At 43.4% G+C, this 13697-nt stretch overlaps 1 protein-coding gene across 1 annotated transcript in view; it reads left to right on the plus strand.

The window, feature by feature from the left end:
* The window catches only part of LOC118220424 (deleted in malignant brain tumors 1 protein-like), a 145567-nt gene that overhangs the window by 116165 nt on the left and 15705 nt on the right, over positions 1–13697 (plus strand). The window contains exons 15-25 of the mRNA XM_035404285.1: positions 364–684; positions 1255–1569; positions 1836–2138; positions 2672–2743; positions 3345–3650; positions 4024–4053; positions 4201–4239; positions 4928–5077; positions 5739–5805; positions 10279–10493; positions 11001–11162. Coding sequence (XP_035260176.1) covers positions 364–684; positions 1255–1569; positions 1836–2138; positions 2672–2743; positions 3345–3650; positions 4024–4053; positions 4201–4239; positions 4928–5077; positions 5739–5805; positions 10279–10493; positions 11001–11162 — 1980 coding nt within the window. The remainder of the gene's footprint in view (positions 1–363; positions 685–1254; positions 1570–1835; positions 2139–2671; positions 2744–3344; positions 3651–4023; positions 4054–4200; positions 4240–4927; positions 5078–5738; positions 5806–10278; positions 10494–11000; positions 11163–13697) is intronic.

Below are 13697 nucleotides of genomic sequence, written 5' to 3' on the forward strand. Positions count from 1 at the left end.
AACATTGCATTTAAACTAAAAGTAATGGGAAATGTTAGGCATGCAGGGTCTCCAACCCCTGATATGGTGTCCTGGCATATGGTTTGTCTCTTCTGAGGAGGTGAGACCCATAGATTGTCAGCCTAGATTAGGGTATCAGTGGAATTTAAAATTGCCCCAATCACATTTGCTTTGATGCTTGTGATGGGGAGACCAGACCAAAATCTAAACACTACATATCCTACATACACTTGGATTTAACAGAGGAGTCTAACCCTAACCCTAATACACTTGGGTTTATCAGAGGAGTCTAACCCTAACCCTAATACACTTGGATTTAACAGAGGAGACTAACCCTAACCCTCTTACATTTGGGATCCTCAGGCTCTGCCCTCTCAGCTCTGGACGGGACGGTGCGGCTGGCTGGAGAGGGTGCGTGTGAGGGCCAGGTGGAGGTGTACTACCAGCAGACCTGGAGCAGAGTGGGGGGGTCCTGGAGCTTCAGTGAGGCCTCGGTGGCCTGCAGGCAGTTGGGCTGTGGCTCTGCAGTGCAGGTCTACAGCTCCTCTCCGTCTGGGACGGGGGGCAGTGGGGAGTGTCTGATGGGGGTTCAGTGCTCCGGGAGAGAGGCTCACCTGGGGAACTGCAGCACTCCACACAAACTCACCTGCAGCTCCATGGAACAGGTGTCCATCGTCTGTTCCAGTGAGTACAGGTTACTAATGAAGCTTCTCTGCAGTCTCTAGCTGCTTGTTTGACATGGGGGATATAGTATACTCAACCTAAAGGCTTTTTTAAAAGTATTAGGAATCAGAGTATTTAAAACAGACAGAGCCTGTGTAAAAACTCAGATACATTACATTACATTACATTATAGGCATTTAGCTGACGCTCTTATCCAGAGCGACTTACAACAGTGTAACCAAACTCAGGATCAAGTCCACTTAAGTCCATTGAATAAAATGTAGATAAAAAGCCTTTACTATAGTAGCATACAGTAAGGAGAGACAAGATAGTCTGAACCAAAAAATTTTTTTTTTTTTTTTTTTTTTTTTTTTTTTTTTTTTTTTTTGATAGTTATGGGAGAGGGTTTAGGGAAGAGGAGAGAGGTATACAGAGAAGAGGTGCGTCTTGAGTTTCCGTTTGAAGGTGCTCAGAACTTCTCTCTATTTCTCTTTCTCACCCCCTCTCTCTCACCCCCTCTCTCCTTTTTTCTCTCCCTCTCTCTCTCTGTTTCTCTCTCTCTCCCTCTCTCTCTGTCTCTCTCTCTCTCAGATCACAGGACTCTCAGGCTGGTGGGGGGAGGGGGGGACTGTGCGGGACGGTTGGAGGTGTTCCACAGGGGCTCCTGGGGGACAGTTTGTGATGACTCCTGGGACCTGGAGGATGCTCAGGTGGTGTGCAGGCAGCTCCAGTGTGGGACGGCCCTCAGTGCCCCGCTACCCTCCTTCTTTGGGCCAGGAAATGGACCTGTCTGGCTGAATGAGGTGGGCTGTGTGGGGAACGAGACGTCCCTGTGGGACTGTCCCACAGCCGGATGGGGACAATCTGACTGTGGACACAAGGAGGACGTGGGGGTCGTGTGTTCAGGTCTGGAGCTAAGTGGAGCACCTAAAGTTCTTGCTTTTGCACTGACACTAATTTGGTGTGAATACATGATACCTGATTGGTGAGGAATTTCATGTGTTCAAAGTGATGAGATTTATCTCAGGAGAGCAGTGGCTAACAGAACACAGCCTTCATCCTGACTTATACCTGCATCCGATACATTTACCTTCCTATCCTCTGTAATTTCTGGCACAAGATTTTAAGGTTATGTTTATTTTTAAACCAAATTTCTAACACTGTTTTTGTAGAATTCAAGGAGATGAGACTGGCCGAGGGCTGTTCTGGGAATTTGGAAGTTTTCTACAATGGAACCTGGGGCAACGTGTGCTACAATCAAATGTCTAGAGACACGGCTACTGTCATATGTCAGGAGCTGAACTGTGGGAAGAGCGGACTTGTGTCTAACACACGGTCAAGACTGGAATCAGCTCCAAACTGGCTGGATCATTTCAAATGTCGCCCACATGACTCCACTCTGTGGCAGTGCCCATCAAAGCCTTGGGGTGAGAATACCTGCGGGCAAACCAGTGTGGCTTCTCTTACCTGCTCAGGTAAAACTACTCTACTGCAGACTTTATACTCCTGTTAGGAACAGTATAATAAACCTCATGACTGCAAACACAGTATCACTCCTATTGGGAACAGCAGCATAAACCCCCCCCCCCCCCCCCCCCCCCCCGCTCGACGAAATCCAACAGCTCCCCCCCTTCCCCGCTCAGAAAGATTTGCTTAGGCACACCGAACCCCTAGGGCCGGCCATGGTACTTGTTAGAAACAATAGAATTAGAACTGACTCATACATGCAGATTGGGAGGATGATATGAAATCATTAATGAAGCTAATTTGCCCTAAACCGGTAAATATGTAAGTCAGCTTATTAGTTTTTGCAACATTAAATTGGTAAAACTATGGACTATTGTGAATTTTTAAAAGGTTTTTAGTGTAACCCCATGAATGAGATTTTTTGAAGCTCTAAGTAGTGCAGTTTGTTTCTGATATGGAATGAACCTGTTTCTGTCTTCGTGTTTTAAAATTTTTCAAAATTTGTAGTTCATTTATTTATTTTTTTCTCTTCACATCAAAGGGGAAGAGGATGATGAAGTTCCACGAAGCAAATTGTCATGTTCCTCAGCAGCAAATCAGAGAGCTTGCCCAAGTACGTTTTTTTGGTTGAATCCTGTGGTAAGCCGCTCTGGATAAGAGTGTCTACTGAACGTAATGCAAATGTTGAGCAGGCTGTATCCACAGCCACAAATCCACTCTGCTTTGGCAAAGCAGAAAGCATTACGTCAGGTCTGCCATAATATTAGGGCAGATGTGTCTGTGGGAGATGCTAAACGTAATGAGGTCAGTCATGGTGTTAATGGAGATGTGTCTGTAGGAGATGCTAAACGTAATGAGGTCAGTCATAGTGTTAGTGGAGATGTGTCTGTAGGAGATGCTAAACGTAATGAGGTCAATCATAGTGTTAGTGGAGATGTGTCTGTAGGAGATGCTAAACGTAATGAGGTCAATCATAGTGTTAGTGGAGATGTGTCTGTAGGAGATGCTAAACGTAATGAGGTCAATCATAGTGTTAGTGGAGATGTGTCTGTAGGAGATGCTAAACGTAATGAGGTCAATCATAGTGTTAGTGGAGATGTGTCTGTAGGAGATGCTAAATGTAATGAGGTCAGTCATAGTGTTAGTGGAGATGTGTCTGTAGGAGATGCTAAATGTAATGAGGCTGCTCAGCTCATCTGTGTCTCCTGCTCTAGGTCACTGGCCCATCCGCCTGGTGGGGGGTGAAGGCGGGTGCTCTGGGATGCTGGAGGTGTTCCACGAGGGCTCCTGGCGGAAGGTGTGTGGAGACTCCTGGGACGCGATGGATGTCCAGGTGGTGTGCAGACAGCTGGGCTGTGGGTCAGCAGGAAAGGCTCATAGTAATGCTACATTTGGGATGGGGAAGGACGACCCCTGGCTGACTGAGGTGAACTGCAGGGGCACTGAGATGCACCTGTGGGACTGCCCACACCAGCACAGCCGCTGCCAACACCAGAACCAGGCTGGGGTCACCTGCACAGGTGAGCCTGCGACTCCAGATCACCTCAGGCTGACTGCCAGCTTCTGAGAAGATTAATCACTGGAGCCCTGACAGAAACACCCACCCTAAACCCCAGGAGCAGCTGAAAGATCCACCCTGCATTACAGCTCGATGATTACTTTATTCATGCGCTCACTAATAATGCAAGTAGAAAACATGATGCTTTGGAACTACATTTACATTTATCATAAGCTCTTATCCAGGGCAGCTTACAGAAGTGCATCCATAAAGATTTAGGCAACGAGCAGAGAGGATGTGACATCATCAGGGTCACAGCCAATAACAGCAGGCAGGAACAGGAAGTGGAACAACTGAATGAATAAATAACAAAACTCTTTATTTTTATTTTACAGGCCCTTTATATGAGTCCAGCTCCGCTGCAGGTACGGACTTTTCTGGATGGTGTAGGAGAGAGTTTGGGAGATAAAACCTGAGGCTGAGCTCAGAGCCCTGTAAATCACACAAACCCTTTCTCATGCCCAATAAAGAAAACAATGCATTTTAATTTATTTATTATTTTATTGTTTTAGGTACTCCTGCAATGACTACAAAACCAAAAGCACAGACAGGTAAAGTTGCCCCAGGAGTCATTTATACAGTAAAAAGAGGACCTATGATCTCACAACTAATTTCGGCTTTTGGGGCTAGCTTTTCCATTAATGCTTTGTATTGCATTTCCACCATATAAATGGTGGTGGCTGTTTGCCTGAGTAGGTTGCTAAGTAACACTCAGTATTTGAGTGTTAATGCATAACTGCTTCTTGCAGTTTTTTGCCTGTTGGCAACAGTACCTCTGCATTAATGCATTAAGACAGAATGTAATCCTATAGAATTCTATCTAACGTTAAATGTGGTGTGGCTCTCAAAGCTCTGTGAATGTTGGTGTCAAGATAGTACTTTGATACTTTAATACAGTACTTTAACTTTGAATTTAAATAGACAGTGTTCTTGAACAGAGAAGAGAGAACACCCACGTTTTAGTACAGATAGCACAGGCTTAGCTAAAGTTTACTCGCTGGAAAGTTAACCATGCACTTGCTCTCAGGCCACCTTTTTATGTTGTAGTGGGTATCTTGTGGAATGACTCAGTTTGCTTAATGCAGACAGTTGCTCTGCTTTAATAGGTCACTGGATGCCTGGCTGTATAAGTACAGTACTGTAGGTGGAAACACAGCTGAGTGGTCAGTGTAAGTAGAGTAGAGGCAGTGTGCCATGTTCTCTGCTGATGCCCAACCCCTTGCCTTCGCCGTTTTGCAGTTGTGTCCAAACGGCCAGTGCCCCGATTAAAGGAGGCTCTGCCCAGCCCGTGTATCCCAGCAGTGGCCTTCCTGGTGATGGGGGCGCTGTTGTTCCTGCTGCTGGCAGTGCTGGGTGTTCTGCTGTTCCAGAACAGAGCGCTGAAGAGAAGTAAGGGGCGGACGGGCGCTGGGCGAACCGCCATCACACGCCGAGTGTGACTGAAGAAGCCTCTCCAGTGATCAGCTCAGTGGGTTAACCACGCAGCTCTGAATGGGGGCTGATGGGAGGCTCGCCCAGTTAAGACCCTGCGCCAGTGCGTGTGGGTGGGCCCCGCAGTGTGGGGCCGAGTCCTCCATCACCAGCTGCCCTGAAAGCAAGGAGACTGCCAGGTGACGCGTGATTGGCTGCAGTGTTCCCGAGGGAGGGATTTGGTTGGCATGCTGATCGTGTCTTTTTGTGCGCCAGCGCCCCCCTCTGGTCGATCACATTCCTGCAGTCTGCCCGGATCAGTTATCCGTTATGTAAATGGTAAATGGACTGCATTTATATAGCGCTTTTATCCAAAGCGCTTTACAGTTGATGCCTCTCATTCACCAGAGCAGGGACACTTGCACACGCCCAGAGCGGCGATCGAACCGAATTATGAGAATTTGCACATTCCATTCCACCTGTAAACTTTTCTGAGAGTGGATATTTTAGTGTAAACATGACCTTATGAAAATATTTTGAATGAGACTTTTTCTTTCAATATACAAGATCACAGCAATTATTTGCTGAAAATGAGCCTTTCCCTGACTGTGTCTGTCTGTCTCCTGATCCGTCCCTGTAGGGGAGAACTTTCTGGCCCCCGAAAGTCCTCCAGCTCCCAGGGGGATGGACTATGATGATGTGGGGGAGTAGCCTTCTGAAAGAGGAGGAGCACTGTGAGATTGACCGTTCTAACTTTGGAAGTGTCCACCCACAAGTTTGGATAGAAGAACTTACATGGACTGCTTCATCCTACACATCTCAAGCAAAATGTTTTAATGTGATAAAACCATATCCCACTAGATGAGTTATTCATGAATTAATAATTCACCTGAAATTATTTACTGTGGACTCCTTAGCTCATTCATAAATTAGCTCACTGGAAATGCTGGTACTTGTATACATTGAGAACAATAGCTTGCATTCACTGACACAATGAGACAGTTACTTTTTCTGACCAAGATGATGATGTACAGCTCAAACTACATCAAGTCAGTACTGGCCACTTCAATATGAAATGAATGCATCAACATTTTTGGAATGTAAAAATGAAAACTGTGCTTTAGCCTGTGTAAGCCTTTGCTTTAGATTTGTTTGTATTTACATCAAACCCTTTCAGTTTTGGCTGCTGTGTTCATCATGTGCAGGTCAGAGCTGTCCATGTTGGCTCTCTCTGATTGACACGTGGAAGGATAGCCAGACAGCACTTATCCAGCATCCCATCATGCTCCTTTGCAAGATCACATTGTTCAAGATGCTTTTATTGCACATAGCTGATGAGTTTGTTCATCTTTCCATTTGAGCAGAATATGAACAAGGCAGTAAGTCTGCACTGACTGCTTTTTCACTACTACTCATTTCATACTACTTTTATTACTACTCAAACTTGTTTAAAAAATTTTAACAAAAAAATATTTGACTACCTTTTTATATATTTAGTTTTTAGATATTCGGATGCTATATCTTGGAGAATTATACTCCTTTTGATAGACAAGATTTTATAGAAATGAAATATATTTAGCTAAAATGCTCACAATGTATTTCTTAGCCTTCTTAAGCAATACCAGTATTTTTAACAGCTGCATGTCAATAAGGCATTTTTAAATAAAGTTTAAAGACTGATTAAACTTTGTTTTCTCATTTCCTTTTATTTATATTCTACATTAATGTATTTGTTCATTCATTTGAGAAAATGCAGGGATAGGTATAGTACACAGTTTAGATTGTTTGCAGGTGTATGACACTGAAATAGAGGAAGAAAAACAGAACAGCAGCCATACCACCCTACACCCTGCTCCTGCTGAATGGCTGAAGCTACAGAAGTGTGGGCTTTGGGCAGGAGACCACTGGGGAAAACTAAGTTTCTTAAAACTAAACTAAATTAAATGAATTGCTGTTCTAGGAATCCCTCCCCGTTCCATCCCTCTAGGCATATCTCTTTATCCTCAGAGATCGTACTTCCCCCTTTTATTTTATACTCGTTCCGCCCACTAATTAATTCTCTCAGTGAACACTCCGGCATCTCTGGCGGTTTATATTCAATTCCGTGCTCAACGTTCCACGCGCGCTTTACTGACACCTTGTGGTGAAAATATGCAAAACCTTTACAACGCCAACATGTCCTGCCTGCATCTCCTAGTCACAGGGATATTGCCCCAACTGTCCCAATCTCACTCCACTCTCGATTGCCCCAATGCCGTAATACAGATGTTCTCATCTTATCCCTTTTGAAAATCTAATAATCTTTATTTAATCAGACAGTTAAGTGAGTTCTCTTTTGCAGTGACAACCTGGGGAATCAGTGTGTGGGGAATTGGTAAATGGACTGCATTTTTATAGCGCTTTTATCCAAATCGCTTTACAATTGATGCCTCTCATTCACCAGAGCAGTTAGGGGTTAGGTGTCTTGCTCAGGGACACTTCGACACGCCCAGGGTGGGGATCGAACCGAAAACCATCCGACTGCCAGACAACCGCTCTTACCTCCTGAGCTATGTCGAATTAAAGGTGTGTAATCACTCAGATGTAGAGGATGAGTTGGTGGTCAGATGTTTGTGGTACCTGGACCTCCAGGTGAGAGAGACACCTGCGGCCAATGACCATACCACCACAGTCTGTTAATGTGTGGCTTTTGTCATTTAACTGTACCCTCCTACAAGACAGAACAGAAGGTAGGAGAGCAATGAGAGGCCACTAATTAAATGAATAAACTGCACGGATGAATAACCTTAAACTCGCCTCTCCTGGTTTTAATGTTTAAGTCTCTATGTCTGTGTGATATGTCCCGCTGTAGGCTGCCCTGTCTTGGCTGATGCAGTACATACCTGTATCCAGATGAGGTCAGCAGAGGTCATGTTTCACTGTCAGCCAAAACTAAGTGGGGTAAAAAAAAATTTTTAATGACTGAAACAATGATTATAAGAAGATTCCCAGTGTGAAAACATCATAGGTGGAACCAGTCTACAGAGGAAGAGCCCGTCCTCCACTGACTAGCTTGCTATCAATAGTTAAAGATGAGCTAAATGCAATAGGGAGCTAATGGGGGATCTGTCAAAGCAAATAATCAGTGTTTGGGCAGATTATTGCCTGAGGTATTAAACTATGGTAAAATAGACTGCCTGTGTATATTAATTTAATACATGGTTCAGAAGAGCGAGGTCACCCATCCAGGCCTTCGGATGATAGGGGTTTGACCCCAGAGAGGTTCAACTCTGGAGCAAAATGCAGTGTGAATATTCCCTTTCCTCTGACATCATGCTTGAATCACTGAGTCCTCCTGCTGTTTCTCTCGTCTGTGTGATTGGGGGGAGTGGGGAGAGGGGGAGGGTTGTCTGGGGAGAGGATTGCCTAATGTGTTTGAAAACTCCATCTTGAAAGAATTGCAGATGTCAGCAACCTTCCTCTCAAACAAGGTGGGACACATGTGGTACCCCCACACAGTGAGGAAGATGATGAGGGAGGCAAAGAAGAGCCCAATGATCACAGTTTGAGTTTAGTTGCATTTTGAGGTCAACAAGTCTCATAATCAACCACAAAATGGCCCCCAGATACCAACAAGCTCCCTCTCCTAAACACTGTTTAAAGATATTGTGTTGAAACACAATATCTGAAACTTATAAGTGGAACCCCCAAAGTGGATGCTGTAACTGTATTTGAACTCCTAAATAAGTATAAAATAATTTACACACGGAGTATGTTGCCTTAGGTGTACTTTCTGAAAGAAATCAGCATGACTCTGATAGGCCCACATGACCTAACCTGACCTTTAACTGTGACACTGAGGAGCTTGCAGAGGGACTTCAACCCCCTCCAGTATCGCAGAGTATCCGAACGTAAACACAGCTGCCGGAAGTTGTACTGGTTATCGTGTACGTCTCATTCATCTGCATTTGAGTGACAAGCTTCTCTCTCCTCTGCAGAGGAGCTGCGGGTAAGAGACGCTCGCGTGGTTTCTGTGCTTTGATCACGCGCTCGCGTGGGAAGCAAAGCTAGCCTTCATAAATGATAAATGATGCTTGCAATCCTACTCATGTTAACTAGCAAGCAAACAGCAAGAAATCAAGCTTGTTCTAATGAAAAAAGGTTTCAGCTAAAATTAATAATACATTAATCACTTTCTAGCCAGCTTTCAGGTTAAAATTATTGTGGTTATGTTCAGTTTAATTCGTTCAAAATCAAAACACGACTGGCAAGAAAACATTGGTAGGTAGCTAACAAGCAAAGCTAGCCTTACAATCAAGGTTATTTGATGCTTACATTCCTACTCAAGTTAGCTAGCAATGCATTTATTACTTTCTAGCCAGCTTGCCAGGTAAAAATTAACTGTGGCAATTCCTTATGACAATTAATTATTTCCCACCACGTAAGTAATTCAGTTCATGTAAACCGTTGATACACACTCCTCTCTTGACCGTCTAGCAGCGATTATAGCCTAACTATCGAGATTCTAAGTAACTGGAGATAAAACTTTTTTTTTGCACTCCACGTAGACCATAAACCCTTGAATATAAAAACGACTCGAAGTCGACGTAGGACCCAAAGGCCAATGCGGCGTCTATGTATATCTCATAAAACAACACGTTTTCAACGTACAAAATTGCCAAGTTACTCACACATACAAGACATACACCGTTTACAACTCATTCCTTCAGGTTGCCAAAATATAGGCCTGCCATTAAAACTATTGATATAAAAATGACGCCAAGTTACGGTACTACAAACAATAAAGGCTATCTTGCCTCACCGAAATGAAATAAGATGTATTCCAAAGCAATGCTACCCAATATTTCCTCAATTCTTTCAAGTCACTTGGCCCTGTGTTTTGTAATCTTACCATTTTACAATGTCATGCAAACTTTGTGTCAGATCAAAGTGTCAAATATTTCGAATTGCAAAAGACTGCATTTGTTACCAAGGCCGAAAACCATAGACAGACTTTTGGAGGCTCTCGCACGAGCTCAACAGATCCTCACCGCAGTTTTAAACTATATGGTCAGTATTTACGTAGGGCCTATCTTCTTAAAAGCACTACCGTTTTAGAAAGGACTGTAGTTGTGATGAAGTATTAGACAGTTAGTGCTTTATGTCAAATAACTGCACTGAACTTCTTCGGAAACATGTAGTCAGCAGCTTTTTCTTCATTTTCCTTTCACTGGCCTGGCCAATCGGTGCTCAGCTTTTCTTTACACAATGACGTCATTACTGTTCGACGGCGGTAAAGTTGAACAAGACTTCCGGGAAGGCTGTGAGTACAGCTCCGAGAAGCTAGTGTCAAAATTTTATGAATTTTTTCATTATGTATTTTGCAACGATACAAGTAATCGATGTCCACTGATCCGTAGGTATTTCAGCAAATATTTCTTTGTGGTGAAAGTTCACGTTTGCCGTCGTGGTGAATAACGATAATGAGGATAAAATGCCTACTGCTCAAGTTAGCTTGTTGAATTGAAGTTGTCCTTGACAATAACTCAGCTGGAACGGTTATTAGCTGAAATGTTAGCCACCTTTGTTTTATTTTAAAGAAAAATGTGATGTATTCAGAATGTCTGCTAAGTGGCTATAAATATTTATTTTTCCATACGTAGGATTTTTGGGTGTAAATATAAAAGCTATTGTAGCTCGTTCATTAAGCATTGTGACAAAGCACACAGATTGTTATCTGTCAAGTATCTGAGACCTCCTCTGAGTGAGTAATAGAGAATAGTGTACATTAAAAGCTGATTAATTGATTAAATCAGCTGAATTGGTAACGTCCGTCGGTACGATGCTTATGTTAATCATTGGAAAGATGCAGCGGTATGATGAACAGTGCGGCGAGCGGAATAATGCGCGTGCTGTGCGTCAGCGCGCTGCAGGAGAGCTGAACGGGGGAGTGGCCGCGTTCTCAGTTTGAGTGCTGCGGGACCAGCTTGGACTCCTCACGAGGAAGAGCTGCACGTGGAGGATGAGGGATTTGAAGATGTGGAGGACAGGGACCCAACGGCCCATCATCCTGCAGCACCATCAGGTAAATCACCCACCCACCCTGCAGCCCTGAGGCCTGTCCCCAGTACCTCCACCAAACAGAGCACTCCTCCCCAGTCTGCCACTGCTGCTCCACCTGGGACAGACCCTCTGGTAAGATTTCACTGTTAAAGTTAAAATCTCGAAGATTTCTGTTTCGTTCTCTTTGGCGGTACCAATGGCGAAAAGCAGTAATTGCAGGTGTGTTTTTGCAGCTCACTTCCCAGAGATCCAGCTGGATCCAACCAGTGTCGCCTGTGTGACGTCAGTCAGTTTGCACCTGGGCCACGCCAACTATAACACTATTTACTGAATAAAAAATGGTTGTTATAAATGTAACATGTACATACTCATTCATTGTCTAACATTAGGCTAATTTAAGCTGTCTTTACACTGCCGAGCTGGGTTAAAATGCTGTAGCAGACCTGGGGTAGAATTAGTGATGATCAATTTCCACAGACGTTCTTTATCCACCTTTTGCCCGGTATGAACATCTTTGCACTGCAGAGAAGAATTTGCGGTATTCGCTGTGGCTCGTGCAATTATGTATTTCATGCACAATAAACAGTCTTTCTCGTGAATGATTGTTCTGTGATATTTTTGAAACAACTGCCTTGCAAAATGTTACCCCTGGTGTTTCTGGTTTTGCTAGCTAAACTGTTCGAGAATAAAGCTGAGCTGGGTGTTAAATTAGCAATCAGAGAAAGAATAATAAAATAAAAACAAAGGAGATTTCACCAAGAAAGGGCAAGACTGAAGGAACATATGAGGAAGCGTAATAAAATAACAACGCTAATCCATACTGCTGTATTCTTTTATTTACTTTTCTCTGGCTTGACATCTTTATACAGAAATCAGTCCCAGCTCTTCACCACCTATACCCCGTGTAAAGACGGCTTTATTCCGATCATTAGCCTATAATATATTGATGAACTTGATGGCAATGTAAATAACGGTAACGTTAAGGCCAATTCGGATCAATGATTTGCAACGAGACGAAACGGTTTTAGAATGTTGCAGAGATAATTGCAGCGGTGTGAACTGGTTAGTTGCAGAGCGTCTGAAGCCGTTGCCTGGGGTCTAAAAAGACCCACCTGGTCAAATCGCCAAGTGCAGTTAGAACGTTTACAATCAGACGTCTTGGAATTTTGCAAGTTGCATCCAGTCTCGTTGCGAATCATTGATCTGAACTGACCTTTAGTTAGCTACATTGCAACGTTGCAACAAGGTAGCATTGCATTCGAGAGACGTTTTGCGAGGTCGGTACCAGTCGGTAGCATTAGCTAGCGTTTTTTCTAATTGTTAGCTGACATTAGATTGTGTTAATTACATTAGCTAGCTAGCTAATGCAACGTTACCTGATATGAGAGATGGCTACTGTGCGCAACTTTGCCTGAACTAATGTTGCCTTTCTTGACATGGTCCGGTAGCTAGCGTTAGCTGTGCAAATAGCTAGGCTATGTAATTTAGTAACGTTGCATTGTCATCGAATGTAATACGAAATCTACATCAACAAATAATGACATCTCATGTTACACAAAAACATTTTAGGGTTCCATAACCCCCCCTTTCTCTGTTATTGTAACGCTAGCAGACACCGGAAAAACAGTACGCCGCTCACACACAAGTGAGTTGAAGAGCGAGCCTGTTGCGTTAGCTCCGTCTACCCTCTCTGGCGGACCAACCACTGATGGGTGATGGAAAACGCGTCACTAACTGTGCGCCGCTTGTGATTTTTTCCCGGGAATGTCGCCACAGACACCCAGTTCTTTAATCATAAATTATAATAATAATAGAAATTAATATAATAGGCTCAATCGCCATTGTGTTACCTAATTCGGCGATAGATAGTGACTTAACAGACATTTATTTTAATGAAAATCTTCGTTTATTACTTTAACACACAGCACTGGCTTTGTGTGTTAAATGTTTCACTATGAACCCATAGAAGTCTTATATTTTGTTAAATGTTGCACTATTAACAAATTTCTTGTTGTAGAACGTACATTTCTCCATGGAAAGAAAAACTAAAATCCTCATTTTTCCTGTGAAAATGAGTGTAGAGGTGTTACGACCTGGCTCGAAAAGCCATAAGTCCAATTACCCAAAAACACAATCAAAAAACTGATTTAAAAACACAAACCCAGACATTTATTAGAATAACAAACAAATCACAAACTAAACGAAGGAAATTCCTCAAAGTTCAAACAAAACGATCTTCACAAAAACTACAAACCCAAAACCGCAAATCAAACCACAAACCACAGACAAAAGAAACATGAAAGAAGATCTCAAAGAAATACTTCCAAACCACAAACACAAAAGTCCCCAAAAGAAACTGTCCCCTGCCTCATACTACTGGGCTTATATTGGGCCACAGGCAGGTGGAGGCAATCAAGCGATTAGGCAGTTAGGTAATTACCTCCACCTGCCCTACCCAGACCAGCAGAGGACGTAAAAAGAGGTTGGTCAGTCTGCTGGGTTGCCCACCTTGTTACTTTTTTGTTTGACCATCATTGTCATAATTATTCTTTTTAAA

This window comes from Anguilla anguilla, chromosome 2 (assembly GCF_013347855.1).
Source record: "Anguilla anguilla isolate fAngAng1 chromosome 2, fAngAng1.pri, whole genome shotgun sequence".
Taxonomy (NCBI): domain Eukaryota; kingdom Metazoa; phylum Chordata; class Actinopteri; order Anguilliformes; family Anguillidae; genus Anguilla; species Anguilla anguilla.